The 16199-nt window shown below is 50.1% G+C and overlaps 2 protein-coding genes across 2 annotated transcripts in view; both read left to right on the forward strand.

Annotated features, from left to right (window-relative positions):
• The window catches only part of LOC103925883 (exocyst complex component 1-like), a 29165-nt gene extending 21405 nt beyond the window's left edge, over positions 1-7760 (forward strand). The window contains 8 exon segments of the mRNA XM_009334681.1: positions 1403-1515; positions 1745-1855; positions 2212-2282; positions 2881-3121; positions 3961-4144; positions 5449-5645; positions 7295-7489; positions 7605-7760. Of these exon segments, the coding sequence (XP_009332956.1) occupies positions 1403-1515; positions 1745-1855; positions 2212-2282; positions 2881-3121; positions 3961-4144; positions 5449-5645; positions 7295-7489; positions 7605-7760 (1268 nt within the window).
• Positions 7761-12810: 5050 nt separating this feature from the next.
• Positions 12811-14513, forward strand: GLOD5 (glyoxalase domain containing 5). The gene is made up of 3 exons (XM_009334683.1): positions 12811-12951; positions 13971-14126; positions 14361-14513. The coding sequence occupies exons 1-3, from the start codon at positions 12811-12813 to the stop codon at positions 14511-14513; spliced, it is 450 nt and encodes a 149-aa protein (XP_009332958.1).
• The last annotated feature ends 1686 nt before the right edge of the window (positions 14514-16199 follow it).

The following is a 16199-nucleotide window of genomic DNA, read 5'->3' on the forward strand; positions in this document are numbered from 1 at the left end:
CTGCAAAATCGGTTGGTCTCAGGCTGTTTTGCGGGGAAGGTTTGGCTCTGATGAAGTTCTGTGGGAACCTCATCTAAGGTCTTTCCTGATGTTTCAGCTGCTCCTTGGGGTGAGCAGCTGCATGGATAAAAGCCCAGGCTGCAAGGACGCTTGCCTAATAACGTCCCTGATCCCTGCTTTAAAATATCCCAGGCTCGCTCTAGCTCTCCGTGCCTCTTTCTTTCTACTGATTACTGTGGCAGTGAATTTTTAGGGTGGATTCCCTGCCCTCATAAAGGATTATTTATGCCAGTCACTTCTAAATATACCACCTGATGATTTATTGCCTTGTTTCAGTATTATGGGAGAATTTAGAAGGCAAACCCAAAGCTGTTTATAACTAATTGTGAGCCAATAATTAAATCTTTTCTCCTCATTTTCCCATTCCCTTTTCCACACTAAAATTTACAGGTGTGTAAAATTCTTCCCTGTTTGCTGTGGGGAGATATTTTTTCCCTGGTTTTGCCACTTCCCAGCAAGTGAAATTATCATCACCCATTGCATAAGGGTGGGAAAAAGATTATGAAGCAGCTTATTAACAGACAGCAGGGCTGTCTGTCATCTCTCATCCCTGCTCAGCATGTAGGGCATCTGACAAATCCTTTCCAAAGGTAAGAGCCCTGCAGGTAGTAGCTCGAATAAGGATATTTCGGATGTTATGAGAAATGGAGAGCTGGCCTGACTCACCCGGCACCTCTGGGGTTAGTGGAATGATACCAATTGTTAGAATTAATTAGAAAATAATAGGAACGTTTCCCCACTGATTTCTTTCAGTGAGTATAATAGTATTTTTTTAGTGCACATTTCAAAGAAATTTTTCAACTTTTCCACTTAAGCCAGGGACCCAGTGAAAACGAGGTGGTAAAAACTGGTAATATTTGAAAAATATTAATTTCCAGGTGAATGTTTACAATTTTTAAAGGCTAGTTTTTGGAAAAAAGCCAACCCCCACCCTCCCCACCTGGATATTGTTTTATGGCAATTTACCATCAAAACTAAGCAACAAACATTTTCCCTGAAACTCTTGCAGGCATTTCTGCCAATTTATGCTCTTATCACCTAGGATTTTTCACTCCCCAGTCCTCAAGGGTTAGTATTAAGCACTAAATAGCAAAGGGGAAAGCATCACAGACAGTGAAATAAAAAAAGAGTAATGAAAAAGAGAGAGAAACAGATGAGAAGGCAGATAAAAAAATGAGAGCAAAACCTGCATCCCCCATACATCTGAATCCAACCGGAAAAGACCAATTCACATGTAAGATCAGACATAGAAACAGACATTTAAATCTGTCAAAATGATCAAAGGAGCTGGAGAGGCCAAAAGGGATGGAGATGTCTAATCACCTACCGACATACTGTGCAGGTCTTCAGGAATGCTTAGAGAAGCTGATGGTGATGGGGAGCAGGCAGCCGTCTCTATGCAGTGGGAGCAGAGAAGGCCAGGAGGACACACCGGGCAAAGGCAATATCATCAAGGTAAGGAGCTGAGGTTTTCTAAAGGGTTCACGTGTCCCATAGGGGCTGTGCCAGTGCTGCAACCCATCCCATGGTCCTTTCTCTAGTGCCGTGTACTTGGAGCAGAAGCAGAGATGTTCTGTACTGCTGACCAGGTTTAGATGTCACTTCAGGTGGACATGGACATCTACTCCGGTGTCCTCAGTGTGTGCTAGAAGGTTTTCTAACATGTCCGATGGTTTCTAAGCAGGTGTTGGAGCAGGTGCTGAGAGAGCTGCAACCCCTTTGCACCGCAGAGCAGCAGTTCATCGAGAAATTCTTCCAGCTAAGCCAGGACGCTACAGAACTGCAGGTGCTGGAGGTAAGTGTGAGGACTACGTCCTCTCCAGTCCCTTTAGTCAGTCCTCCCTCCAGCTTGACACAAGCCTCAGCAGGCACAGTGGGGTGGCTGCTTACCTCTATCAGATACCTGAGCTCTCCTGGGCTCTTGTCCTCTGGCAATTGTCAGTGGTGTCAGCAGTGGGGAAGCTTAAGACCTGCTGATGACAGAGGAGAATTGCATTGGACTTAACTGATAGCTCCAGCAAAGTCACAGGATCTCCAAGCATTAAACACAGGACTCCAATATGAGGCAGCAGAAATGAAGCCCAGATCCCAAGTTTTCCTTTCTGAGGGAGGGCAGACAAATCATAATTTCCATCCCATTCTTTCTTTCAGGCATCTGCCACTGAGGGAGGAGCGAGCATGGCATCTCCAGAGGACCCTCCTTGCACCAAGCCTCAGAGCCAGTACGTGGGCGATGAGATACAGCTGGCTGCTCTGACAAGGGCATGGTCTGGAGTGTCCTACAGGAACTGCCTGACCTATTGATGGAGGGATTTTTTTTTTTCACTCTTGACCATCCTGATGTCAACTAAGTGGTCTCAGGTTTGCGCCCTGGATAGCAAAAAAACCAGGAGGCATCGTAGCTGGGCATGCAGAGGGGCTGAGCAGAGCCTACTGGTTCTGCCTTTCCCCAGCACAGTGGTTCTGCTTCAGGGTGGATCAGAAAGCGAGGTTTATGTTTCATGGAAAACCCTATGTTTCAATCGGTTTTATTTCCTTATTAGCAATGTCATGACGTGAAAATTTACTGCGGAACAGAAATCTTATTAAAAACATCAGCATAAAAACACTGAAAGTTTTCATTTGGCTGGCAAAACAGGACATTTCAGCATCCTCCCACAAGCAGAGATGGTGAAAGAGTTGAAGGATGACCCAAGCATAAACAGGCTCCACTGTGATACAGAAAGCTTTGATTCTTTCTTTAGCTTTGCCCTTGCCTCTGCAGCTGGCCACAGGGCCAGTGCCCCTCCCCATTTAATTGGTTACCTTTTTTTTTTAAAGACTAGAAGAACCTACAACCCAGCTGCTGAGTGAGATCTTCAGTTGCCTGGAACTAGAGCTGAGAGGATTTCTAGAGGTCTGCAGTAAGGTCCACCCATTCAGCTGCTTGCAGGTCCTGGTTACCTTGAATGACTCCATCTTTGAGATGTTGGGCTCTTCCTCAACTCTCCGCTCGTCCTTCCTCAACACTGTCCTGGGCAACGTGGTGCTCCTGGCCAAGAGCCGCTTCAACAAATGCATTGTGAGTGTCAGTAGGAGTAAGCCCAAGTAGACCTGTGTGATGTTTGACCCCCTCCAGAATCTTCTAAACTTCTAACATGATCCTCATCGAAGGCAGCACTGGTTTATATCAGGAAGGGATCTGGCTCTTTGCTTTTGGGAGGACTAGGCCCTCATTGCACCAATGATTGTGTCTGTGTGAGGGAGGTGGGACACAATAAACCTAAGTGCCATCTGTGCCTCTTTTTACCAGGATGGTCAAACCAAAGGGGTTTCCCCCATATAGAGTACTGGGAGGCTGTGAGGGTGACAGCAGCACGTCAGATGACTGGAGCCAAGCTCTCCTGTTCTCCTGCTGGCACAGCAGGTCATGCTCCAGGACCAAGCAGCAGGGAGGGGAGCGGGGGGTGGGTCAAGAGCCCATCAGAATTGGCCGAGGAACCTGGCCCTGAGTCCACTGAGGTCAAGGGAAGCCACATGTTGACATCAACTGTGTTTGTGCCAAGACCTGGAGCAGCAAGTCTGCTCATAAACCAGCCTGAGAAGTGCAAGAAGCGGCAGTGGTGAACACGTCTGCCCTAGGAGCTGCGGGTGTCTGCATGGGGAGATTGCAGCAAAGCACCGCATAGCCTGGGAGACCAGGTACGCCAACTCCAGGAGAGCAGCTAGCACAGCTTCACGTCCAGCCTCAAACAAGGAAGCTCACATATCTTCCCACGGAAGATATTGTAAATGGAGAAAGTGGTATACACAACTGATTACTTTGCTTGTTTTCTGGCCTGTGCCTGCCTATGCCTTCTTATGCCATAAAGTGAGGCCACATCAGATCTGAGTGTGCCATGTCTTGTGTGTTGTTGCCAGGAGACCTTGTGCAAAGAGATTGAGGAGGCAAAGATACCCAGCAAGATGAAAGACAGGATCCTGCCCTCCGTGAGCCTCTTTGAGGAGTTTGTGAACTTCTCGGAGGAGGTGTTCAGGACAGCTCGGCAGAGACAGGACCTGCACGAAGCACATCTCAGGCTGGCCAGCAGTGTCTTCAGCAGCAGTGAGTACAAAGGCTGGCGGCTGGATGCATCAGTCAGGCAAGCTTCAGGAGTTACTAGCAATCAGCTGAGCCACCAGGGCAGGGTACGTGCAGGCTACCTGCCTCCTGGTGCTGAAACTGCCTTCACTGAGCAAAAGCCTGGGAGCATCAGACAAATTCAGAGTGTGGCATGCCACATGCATGGGTGCATGCCACATGCATGGGTGCATGCCACATGCATGGGTGCATGCCACATGAATGGGTGCATGCCACATGCATGGGTGCATGCCACATGCATGGGTGCATGCCACACCAGGCTGGTCCCAGCTGTGACATTGCTGAGACACATGTGCTTAGCTTTGAATCTAATGTCAACCTCTCCTTTCCCACCATGGAGGGAGTAGCTCCTCACTACAGATCAGATGACTCTTCTTACAGGCGCAGAGGTCTTGGGAGCAGTGGCAGCTGAAGAGCAACTCCCCCCGAAACACCAAGGCATATTGGTAGGGAGAGAGGGGTTAGGAAAGCTACCTGCCTTGCTCTCAGCAGGATCCTGTGTTGTCCCAGCTGGTGCTCACAGCTGTTTGTCAGTGGAGGGACCCTGCTTCCCAGCTTGGAGAGGGCCCGAGGGGCTGCAGAAGTAACAGCTCCAAGCCTCCAAACCACAGATCACTAGGTGGTGTAGAGGCAGCTGCCGCCTGCAAATGGGCCTGGGGTGACCCACTGAATAGCAGCTCATAAATCCAGGAACACAGCCCCTTCCAGGCTCCAACAATGTTTACAGTGAAGCAGGTGAGATAGGGAATGAAGCTAATGAACAGGGATCAGTATTTGCATTATGGGTAGTTACTCCCTCCGGTACTGGAAGTCAGATGGTTCAAATGAGACAGCCTAACGACGTCTTACTGACATGAGTGAGAAGGGCCCCCTCTGTCCTGCATGCACAATGAGCTACTCAAGCTCTTGCCCTCTCCAGACCAGCTGGCAAGTGGCTGGCAGCATGGTGAGCCATGCCTCCACTCAGCAGGCTGAGTGTGTGCCGCGCTGACGTGCCGCTCTGGCTCCCAGGTCAGAAACCGATTTGGACAGAGCAGGACTTGGATGTCTCTGCACCCTTTTGGGTAAACAGTTATTAAATGTCATGATCCCAAAGCTCTGCAAGGCAAGGTGGTTGAAAAGCTGAACAACCTGTGGTGATGCTCACCTCAGCTCCTGGTTAAACTCTCCACTGGTGACCAAAGCCTGACAGCGTCTGCATCTCATGTCCCTCCTGATCCAGCCTGCAGGGTCTTCTTTCCATACCTGATTTGTTCCTTTCTTTTAAGTCAATAGTCTGTCCTCAGCAAACCTGAAGGTGAACACAGATATGGTCATGATGGAAAATTTCCACCACATTCACTGCTTCCTGTGCCAAAAGAAGATCCACTGCCTGGAGGGCAAGAAGAGAGAAGCCAAGCAGAGGTATAGTGAGCACATGGAGAAATATGTCAAGTACCTGGGCCAGCCACTGGAGAAGCTCAATGTGAGTACAGGATAAACTGACCCTTGCCTGGGTCTCAAAGGGCAACTGTACTTCCTAAAATTATGAATTAACTGGTGTTCAAATCACCCCTCCCCAAATCCAGTCTGGGATTATATCGGTGTGTTGTCACATCCCCAATGTTCCCACACCTTCTCTGACCGCTTGCTGCTGGGTTTCACCATGCGGCACAGCCCCAGCAAGGACAGGGCTGTGTCCTGTCCAAGTAGCATCAGATGCTGGTGCCAGCTCTGCAACCCAGCCTCCGTGCGGCAGTGTGAGGACCTGTTCAGACCCCCACTCCGGGTTGCGTGCCTGCGTCTGGCAGATGCTGGTTGCTTTTTGCACGGCTGCCTGGACTAATAACTCTAACACAGCGTCACGCTTCCCAAACGGCTGCTTTGTTAACTGAGCTAAGAGCATCTGGCTTTGCTAACTCAAACAGGCATCCCCCTTCCCCCCAGAGACGACGGCTGCTCCCGAGACCCCTCCTCGCTCTGCTCCTTCTCTCTTCTCACTGGCCCAAAATGTCTCACAGACTGAGATCAGCTTGAATTATTTATAGGGCCTGTTACTTTCGATTTGTTTCCAGTCTTTGCTGTCAAACATCTTGTAGGTTTGACTAGAAGATCAGCTCAGTGTCTCATACTACCTGCAGCCCTGCGATGTTAATGGCTTCAAATCCTTCCTCTGTGAGGGAAAGTATAATTTCATTGCTTACAACAAAGCAAAGCGAGTAACATATGAGGCTACTTGGATCGCATTCTGCTCAGGGATTTCTGGAGTCCTGACATGGCCTTCTCTAGCAGACCACATAGCAAATTGTACTCAAACCTGAAGAGCTAACATCAAGAGAAGTTGCAAAGGGGCCTAAATAATGTAGGAGCCCATTTCTGCTTTTGAAAACAGCTTATACATTTAGGAACCTCCTTGCCTCTGAAATTCCTTAGGATTTTGGGGTATTTCTCCACAGCAAAATTGCAGTGTTGAACCTGCTTTGAGCAGGAGGTTGAACTAGAGACCTCCTTAGGTCCCTTCTAGCCTGACAGATTCTGTGTCTGAAAAACTTATGCTGAAAAAAAATACTTGTCAGCATTGAGCTTTTTGTGGAGCTACACTGCTCCTGGTACTTTTCTGAAAGCCAGCTGAGGTCTGTATCCCATGGGGTTGGCATAGCCCCGGGCTCTCAGGCAACAGCCACGCTTGGGGCAGGACATGTGCTCCTTTTGAAACTCCTCCCTGCAGAACAGCTTTTCCTGCTTTCATACGATACCCTGGAAGAACTGAGAAAACTTGAGTTTTGCCTTACACTTCTGCAGATTCTGGGATTCCCCCAACCCCACCTCTGGCTCCAAACCCTCTGTAGTGAGTAAAGCTGTATGAAGCACCAAGGAACATGAGTGATTTTTCCAGCAGTCCCATTGCTCCATGGTACCGCAGCACTTTTAGATATGCTGCTTGCCAAGCAGGGAGGGAAGAGAACTGATGACATTCCCTGTGCCCTGCTTTCCTGGAGAGTAAACAATCTCCAATACTTCATTTCCACTTAATTAGACATGGGAAGGGAACTGAGGAAAGTGGTCAGGTTTCAGCCCTGACACAGGAGTCCGCCTTAGGGCAGCTCGTCAGTGAATGTCTCCTTGCCTTTCCAGCACTTCTTTGAAGGGGTGAAAGCCCGTGTGGCTCAAGGGGTAAAAGAAGAAGAGGTCAGTTTTCAGCTGGCCTACAGCAAGCAAGAGCTGAGGAAGGTCATTGAAAGATACCCTGGCAAGGAAGTAAAAGGAGCCCTTGAGACCCTCTACAGGAAAATCCACAAGGATCTCTCCCCAGAGGAAAATCTTTTGCTGGTAATTGGAGTGTGACCTGGGTGTAATGCTATGATGTTTTGGGGGGTTCAGGACTGCAAAGCACGTATAGCTGTCACAGGCTGATGAAGGGAGCTGACGGTCTGTTTTTCCCTAGGTGGTGTGGCACGCTATGGAGCAGGAGTTCATACGTCAGTACCAAGAGTTTGAGGATCTGATCCAACGCTGTTATGCAGGATCAGGGATTGCCATGGACTTCACCATGGAGGACTTGCTGAGCTACTTCAACTCCATCACTCAGTCCAACATGTAGAGGCAACCCTCTCTGGATGTCTGTTGGGAGCAGCTCAGGAACCCTTGTCTGCAGTTACACCTTTAAGATGCTACACTCAAAATCCTTCCCAAGCTGAAGTTTGATATATGGGGGTCCCATCCTGAACTTAATGCCAAAGTACATCTGACTTGTCCGTCTTATGCTAGATCTCCCTTGGGGATGTGGAGTTTTCAGACCCAAACCGCAGCTTCCCTGCTCCAAGAAACCATTATGCAGCTGGTAAAAAAAAAACCCTCCCAAACCTCAAATTTCTGCCAAAGCGAGCGCCGGCGCTGTACCTCTTCAGCAGACCACTTCCCAGTGCAGCTGAACAGCAAAAGGCATCTTCTCTCCAGGAACTCTCTCCTTTTTATCCACTCTCAGATTTCACAGTGAACCTGTGCTAAAACAAGAGGGTTACAGCACACCGAGACACCCGGATGCGTATAGTGTTACTATACCCAGGTATCAGAACATGCACCATTGCTCTACCAGCTCTTCAGTAGAGACAGATGAAAGTTCAGAGTTATTAATATAAAAAGTTTTATTGCTTTTAGCTAAGAAAGGGTTTACTTGCACGCAAACAGGAGTGGAGCAAATGCTACAGTTCTAGAGATCCAGACTGGTCTCTCAGGGAGTTGCCTGTTCTTACCCCATTTTCTCATGAAGCATCCTGTAGCAGCATCACAACTCGCATACGTATTTTTATTGTTGAAAATACAGCCACCGTACCTTGTGATGATAATCGTGGGGTTAACACGCTGTCCATTATAACCTTCTCTCTAAAAAACTGAAGATCCTGAACTCTTTGCTTCAGTACAAAAAACCCAATCAATCAGGCCCATAGTGATGACACAGGGCCAAGGACAAAGATATTAGTCTATAAGCTGACATCTAGACCAGCAGGGTCATTGGCCAGGTAGAGGCACATCTGAAGCTAGGCTGGAGACCAGCACCCCTGCACCAAAACTCAGGCATAAAGGCCCTGAGAAGGGCTTAAATATCCTCCAGGACCCATGGATGTGGGTGGAAGCCCTCAGGTGAGGCTGGTCAGGGCTATTAAGACCAATTAGTGCCCTCAAAGCCCTGTCAGGTGTCAATGTTAATGATGCTGTTGCTAGCACCTGTGGGTGCTAGCAACTTTGGGAGTTTTAGTAAAGAAAAGATATTAGGATTTTTCCCAAGAAAATGAGGTTCGGGAGGTCCACCTGCTGCTGGTCCATCTGTCTGCCAGCCCCACTGTGTAGCTATTAGACCTCTTGGTCTGGAGTGGACAGGACAGCAGAAGTCACCAAGACAGTCAGCTCGTGCATGTCTTGTGAAAATCAGGGGCTGACAGAGGGAAGGGGTGTCAACAGCCTCCTCCAAGCGAGGCTGCAGCGTGAGCCGAGCCGCTCTCTGTCCTGCTTGCCCCAGTCCGGGCCAGCCGGCACAAGGCTGCTGCAGAGCCCGCAGGAGTGGACTGTCACCCATGTTTCAAAAATAAATGTGGTCTCTTTTCCATAATTACCCTCGGGGCAGATTTATGAGCCTCGTTCCCCATTCAGAGCATTAGCATCCTCTTCTTTTCTGTTGTTTCGTGTTGAGACCGGTGGCAGTCCCCCCACTGGAGGACTCTTAAGGGACACCGCCGTGCTGGGGAGGAACAGCCTTTCGCTGAGCTCCGGCTGTGGGATTTCCACCTCAGCTCTGCCTTCTCCAGTGTGAGTAAACCCACAGTGACCTTCAAGACAAGGAAGGCACAAGGGTGGTGTTGCATGTCCCGGGATTAGCTTGTCTAACCTACTCACCCTCGCCATTGCTAGTTGACAGTAGGTGATAACCCATGAAGTGGCTTTGGGGGAAATTCTGTGGGCCAACTTGGACAATTAGGGGAGAAAAATCCAAAAAGGATGTACAAAAAGGGTAGAGGCACTTTGACTGCTCCCTCCCACAGCAACCCACAGATGCCCTTTCCCTTGACCTGAGGCAAAAAACCATTTTCAGCTATTTCCACATATCAGAAATTCTGGTTTTATTTGCTGTGCTGCTGTACGCAGTGAAACGTGGGCAGCTTGGGTGGAGAAGGTCTAGGCGGAACGATTTTAACACAGAATGTCCTGTGCCTTGAACCACTTGCCTGGCAGATTTTCTGCAGCCTGAACTACTCACTCCTTTGGAGCCAACTGCCCAGAGAGCTTCAGACCTTTCAAAACTCCATTTTGTTTTTGACAGATTTGGGTTTTGTAGAGGAAGAAAGAGAAAATCTCTAACTTTGCCTCAGGTCACAGAGAACCCCGTCAGATATGTCTTTTTGCAGGAAGGGGTGTCCGAAAAGGTGCCCAAAGCTGTGCACGTCACCCTGAGGCTCCTTTTCTATTGCTCCTTGCTACATATTGGCTGTTAACATGGCACCTACAGCTCATACATCTTTTACTAGTGGGAGCTTTGCAGTGCTCCCAGGGACAGCAAGTGCCTCCCAGGGCAATAAGACCTCAGCATGTTGCATGGTAGAAAACAATCTTGGAGGCAAAGAGGTGAACAGGCAGGTTGCCCGCTGCCGGGGAGGTGGGGAGCCTACTGCAGCTGCTCGCCACAGCTCCTCTCCTCCAGGGATGTCTTTGCTTCTTCTTAACAGCAAGTCACCCCAGTCTGAGCACCAAGCTCAACTGTGTGCTTTAATATAGCACATCAACACATCTTCCCCTTGCAAAGGGAGAGATATGTGGCTAAAATATCCAGGCTCCTTTTCCGGGATTTTTCGAACAACTCTATGTAGTTGGACTTCCAGGTCCTTCGGGTCAAGGTACACCTCTGTGGGGAGCAGTGCTCAGAGCTCCTGTTTCTAATATCGTTGTTTTCCCCCCCCCATTCTCCTGTGACGTTGCTTGCTCGTACCGCTCGGCTTCGGGTGGCAGGAAGAGGACGGTCATAAGGGAACCGTCCGGCACCGGCTTGCCCCGCAGGTACTCAGCCTATTTTTGCAGCCCAGTTTCCTTGCAGTTGTTTGCTGAGGGGCTCACGTGGGAGGGGAGGGTTGTATTGGCAAGGTTTGCTAGGCGGGAGGTGGGAGCCGCAGGCTGTGACATGAGGGCCCTGCAACTTGGGAGCACCCAGGAGGACTTCCTGGGTGGAAAGGACTTTGCAGAGGGACTGAGCCCGGGTTGCTCGGAGGTGAGGTTGTTAAACACAAAACGCCATCTGCAGCAAGGAGGAGCAGTGACTTTCCGCTGCCTCTGTTAACAGCTTCCCCCCATAAATGGTGCAATCACCAGGCACAGTCCAGGCCATGCTGCAGTCCCAGCTTGGGCCTGGGGACAACGGGGTCCTGCTCCAAGCAAGCTCCTCTGACTGCAGTGAGCGGATGCCCCGGTGAAGCTGTGCCTGGTTTTATGCTGACGTTGCTCCTGTGTCAGCGGGGCTTTGAGGTCTCTCCTTGCCAGTCATTCCCCATGCGCTCTGCTGCAGAAGGATGCCAGAGGATATGAACCCAACATAAGAGAAAACGCTGAGAACCACTGTAAACCGAGGCTGTTGGGTCCCCCATCCCCCTCATGCTGCACCTCCTTGAACCTCTGGCATCAGCCTCACCCTCTGCCTGCTGATGGCGTCTAGCAGTTTCAAGGCAAATGACAAGGCAAAAAGGGGTTGGTGTTGTGGGCTGTTTTCCTGATTTGTGCCACTTTGTGCTGCATTAGTGTTGAGAGGGTTTATTTTCCACCTGTTTTTTTTCTGAGAGGCAGCAGGAGTGTCGGGCTTCCCTTGCACAGGGGTGTCAGTGGAGAACCTGTTGAGGGTCTCGGAAGAGTGAATTGTCATTTGCATCAGGATTTGGGGCTTTTTAAGAGCGAGAAGTAAATGTATCTAAGCAGAGAGAGCCATTACTGATCTGAAGGAAACTTGACTCCATCTGTCATTGAGAGGCTTGTTACGACCCTCCTAGTTTCCGCAGCCAGGTTTTCTGAAGGTAAAATCAACCAAACCCAAAATGAAATGAAAACTTCGCAGCCTCCCAAAAATACCATTCAGGCCACCAGGGCCGAATCCATTTCCTTTTCACAGCTTGGTGCAAAGGTTCTGCCGGGCTCTGGAGAACAGCAGGAAGATCTGCTGCCATTGAGTTAAGCAGCCTGAGCCTGCTTCGAATGTGTGTTGATGATCAGGGCTTCAGGGATCATCAGAGGGTCACTGGAGTCATCACAGCAGGATCATCAGGGATCCTGCTCTGGTGCGGATGGGGCTGAAGTGAAGCAGAGATGTGACAAGTAGGTCACCGAAATATTTACAGCACTCTTAATTTTCCTAAAACTGATTTTCCCCTCCAAGCCACCATGTCACAGTCCCAGAGCCCTCAGCCATTTGCCCCTTGGGCTGAGTCCCACAGTGCAGCCATGTTGGTGGCAAGTTCCCATCCTCTTGGCGCTGCTCAGGGCCACAGCCCTTGTCTTATGGTCCATGTTTTACAGCTATATTATGTAGGCACCAGAAGGGATTCTGTCCCCTTCCTGCAAGATAATGGCACAGCACCTTTCCATGGGCACACCAAGCGGCTGCTTCAGCCCTGGTGCCCTCTTCCCCCAGGAATATTCTTCCCCCAGAGACATTTCCTACTGCACTGCCAGGGCCCAGCTTGTCTTCACTGTCTGTCTTTGCTCCACCTGGATGAGTGTCCGCACCTGGACATGGAGAAGGTTGGGAGGACACCAGAGGGAGTTGGAAGGAAGGATCACACGCATGGTTCATCCTTGGTGCACACAGGTTTTTGTGTACTGGGAGCTCAGCATCTTGGTGACATCAGTCCTCAGCGAGGTCACCCAGCTGGTGCTCCAGATCTGGCCCCAGCCAGGGGCTCTGACATACTCAGGTCCGACCAGAGCAAAGCCGGGGTCTGAGGCCCTTCCAGGGAGGAGAATTTATTGCTTCTGTACTTGTGCCACCTGCAGGCCAAAAGAAGACCTGTTTGATCTCCATTCACAGTGCAGTTCACAGCTGCCTGGACCGTTTCCCTGAGCAGCTGGACACTCCTAACCTTCATCTTCTGTGGTTTTGCGTGCTAGTTCCCAGCCCTGAGATGTCCTGGAAGGAGGAGTGTATGAATCCACCCCCATGTTTTATCCAGCGGCTGGACCACCTTGTGTTGACTGTGAAGAGCATCAAGGACACGGTGGCCTTTTATTCCAAAGTCCTGGGCATGGAGGTGGTGACTTTCAAGGTAACACGGGGGGACAGGCTCATCTTGGGTCTAGGGAAGCTGGAACTGCAGTTCTGGGCCAGTGGCTGGTCCTTGTGTATCTCTGATAGGGTCTCTGGGGCATCTCCTTGGAGTGGGGATGGTAGGACCAGCACAAGCTGCAGGCCATCAAGCTCTGAGTTTCAACAGAGTCAAGCTGAGTCAGAGGGAAGTCCAAACCATACTGCAGAAGGAGTCAAAGTGAAAAAAAAAAAAAAGAAAAGTTCTTTGAAAAATGGTTTCTAGGACTGAAGGAGGAGAACCCTCAAACCCACACATCCTCTAAAGATGTCTGACATCTGTCTTGTTTTGATATTTCCATTGGCAAGGAGAGAAAAACATTTTCAGAACAGCCCAAACTCATCTCCTGCCCAAGCTTCAGGCCACTTGCCCTGTTTTGGATGTACACATGGCAACTTTTTAACTTCCAAGCTTATGTCCTTCTCTCCTGCCCCGTGAGGTCTCTTAAAAGCAGTTGCACTCCCATCCCAAGGCTACAGTGAGCCTCAATTTGTTCTTCAGGCGGGCACAGATGGCAGGTCAGTGTCCTGCATATCCATGGGGTCTCAGGACTCAGCTGCCATATGAGCCTGCAGAAATCTCCTTGAGAGTCTGCAAAGAAAAAAGATGCCAAAACCTCCCTCCTCACCCTCTTCCCATTGCCTCGTCTTTGTTCCCACTACAGTGTCAGCCTGTGCGTTATTTGTGTGGCTGCCCCACAGGCAGGATGGAGAGTGCCCAAAACTAAAAACGTACAACATTATGGTTTGGAAGTAGCTGCATGTGGCTGTAGGACTTTCTTGGGTCACTCCACATTTCCAGGGATGTCATGGGAGCCTTGCAGTGGCCAGTTCTTGTCTTGGGTTGCCACAGCAAGAGCCCAGAGTTAGCAGGACTACAGCCAGGTCCCCAGGACTTTTAGGACTACACAGGTGAGTGTATGCTGAAGGCTTCCAGCCCAGTAAATCTCATTGCACTTTGATTCTTTTCTCTGGGGACAGGGAAATCGCAAAGCTTTACGTTTTGGCAACCAGAAGTTTAACCTACATGAGGCTGGGAAGGAGTTCGAACCCAAGGCTCGGTGCCCAGTCCCTGGCTCTGCAGATATCTGCCTTATCACACAAGTGCCCCTGGACCAGCTGCTGGATCATCTGAAGGTGAGGAAGGTGTAGAGTGTGCACAGGGCAGTGTGACCCCAGGAGACATGAAGCCAGAGCCTCCCAAGTGACACTTCCAGGGTCTGTGTCTTGGGGAATGTCAGAATTGTCTCATCCAACAGCTCATGTTTTCAAGGCTCGGGGCGGGGGGTGGTGGGGTGGTGATGAAGAGTGCACAATGCCCTGGTAAGACTATCTTAAGCATTAAAACCCTGCCCTTAGGTGTCTTTCCAGGCCTGTGGGGTGATCATTGAAGAAGGTCCCGTGGCCAGAACTGCTGCCATGGGTCCAATAACATCCGTCTACTTCCGAGACCCTGATGAGAACCTGATTGAGGTTTCCAGGTACAGCACAGATGTGATTGCAGTCAGTGGAGGGGAACCCTAACCACAACCCACACTCTGTCTGTGTCCCAGCAGGAGAAAAGATGCAGAGGCCAGGCTTTTGATGGCCAGTTTCAGGTTCAAGCAAACCTTGGACATTCAAGCAAACCATGAACCATTTTGCAAACCTAGGACAAGTCTCAAATCCCAGCCATAAAAGTAGGGCTGCATGACCCTTGAGAGCTTTCCCAAGGCAGCCTGCTCAGCTCTCACCCCCGGGTGTGAATCCTACTTTTATAAATCATCATCAATGGAGACTTCATGACCTTCTTGGAAGATCTGTCCTCCTGCTGCTGCACTACTCTTGTTGGGACGTTTTTCCTGATGCCTGACAGACCTTTTGCTGCAGTTGGAGCCACTCATTTCTACACTATCCTCCATCAACACAAAGAACCTGTCATTCTTCTCCTCTTAATCGTCACTTTTACACAGCTGAAGATTTCTGTCTCCCTTCTTCTCTGTCTGCCTACTTGGCTTGGCTCAGGCTGGCTGGCACTGGTGGCTCTCACACCAAGCCAGTGGTTTAAATCCAGCTGTGACTATTGAAACCCACTTCCTGCCTGGGAACCGGGAACGTGGCCTCAGCGTCTGACACACAAAGCGCTCCTGAGGCTGAAGCTCTGTGCCTCGTACTCAGCTCTCCATAAATAGTTACAGGGTTCCTGTCACCCGGGATGGGAAAGTGCAGAGATGAGGTGGCTGCATGGAGGGGAGAGTGTACAAAGTCAGTGAGTTCCCCTAGATTTATGCAGGGATGAGGGGGAAATAAGGTGCTAAGAAGATGCTGGCATCAGGCAGAAAACATTGGCCTCCCCTTGCAGCCCAGCCTGGTTGCCCTTTTTTCCCAGTGAGGCAGCAACAGGGCTTTGCTCTGGCCCTTGCACCAGCCGCATGTGTCTGGCCTGCACATCTCAGCTGCCAAGGGAAGGATGCAACCTTGCACTGCACCTGGGAGGGATTTGCTCCTCCTTTCCATCCCCGTGCGGGACACATTCTTGTGGGCTGTTGGTCTCAGTCATTCATTTTCAGAACAGCAGCCTCCTTGCAAAACTTGACCCCCCACGGCAACATGTCCAGAGCTTGGGAGAGCCTCTGGACCAGGGAGAGGAAGGCCAACACTCTTGCCTTCCTCTGTCCAGAAGAGGCATCCAGAGTCGCTCCCGGAGCTCTGGCGTGGAGCTGCCTGCATGGCATGGAGGGAGGCACGGCTCATCCCTGTGAGGAGGAAGGTATGTCAGCAGAGCTGGGGCAGGGGTCTGCCACAGCAGAGTCCTCTCTGACTCTGACTGATGGCACTCGATTGCTTGTGGGACTGTCCTAAGTTTTCTTCTTTCTTTAATTATTTAAAAAGCAATTCTTCAGTTATTTAGAAAGCATAAAACAATAAAGAAGGACTCGGGGTTTTTCAGGGACAGCAGTTCCCCGGCTGGCCACACTGCGGTAGCAATGCTATCATCACGGAACTAGGGCTGGAAGGCAGAGAGGACTCTTCTGACCTCTACAGTCAAAATCCTCTCTAAAATTGAAACAATCCGTGAATTGTACTAATTTTTTTCTGCTGGCATTTCGTGGGAGATGCAAAATCCTCCATGGTGCGAAAAAAATGCAAAGCCCTAAAAAAATTCAGCGCTTCAGATTACCGAAAGCTTGCGCCGGTTGGCGGCCGCAGGGACGAAAGCTGCTTTGGGCG

This window comes from Pygoscelis adeliae, unplaced genomic scaffold, assembly GCF_000699105.1.
Source record: "Pygoscelis adeliae isolate BGI_AS28 unplaced genomic scaffold, ASM69910v1 Scaffold412, whole genome shotgun sequence".
Taxonomy (NCBI): Eukaryota; Metazoa; Chordata; class Aves; order Sphenisciformes; family Spheniscidae; genus Pygoscelis; species Pygoscelis adeliae.

Coding starts and splice junctions, on each gene's coding strand:
- GLOD5 (XM_009334683.1), top strand. CDS start 12,811: ATGTCCTGGAAGGAGGAGTGTATGAATCCACCCCCATGTTTTATCCAG. Junction 12,952..13,970: donor TGGAGGTGGTGACTTTCAAG/GTAACACGGGGG, acceptor CTCTGGGGACAG/GGAAATCGCAAAGCTTTACG. Junction 14,127..14,360: donor AGCTGCTGGATCATCTGAAG/GTGAGGAAGGTG, acceptor GTGTCTTTCCAG/GCCTGTGGGGTGATCATTGA.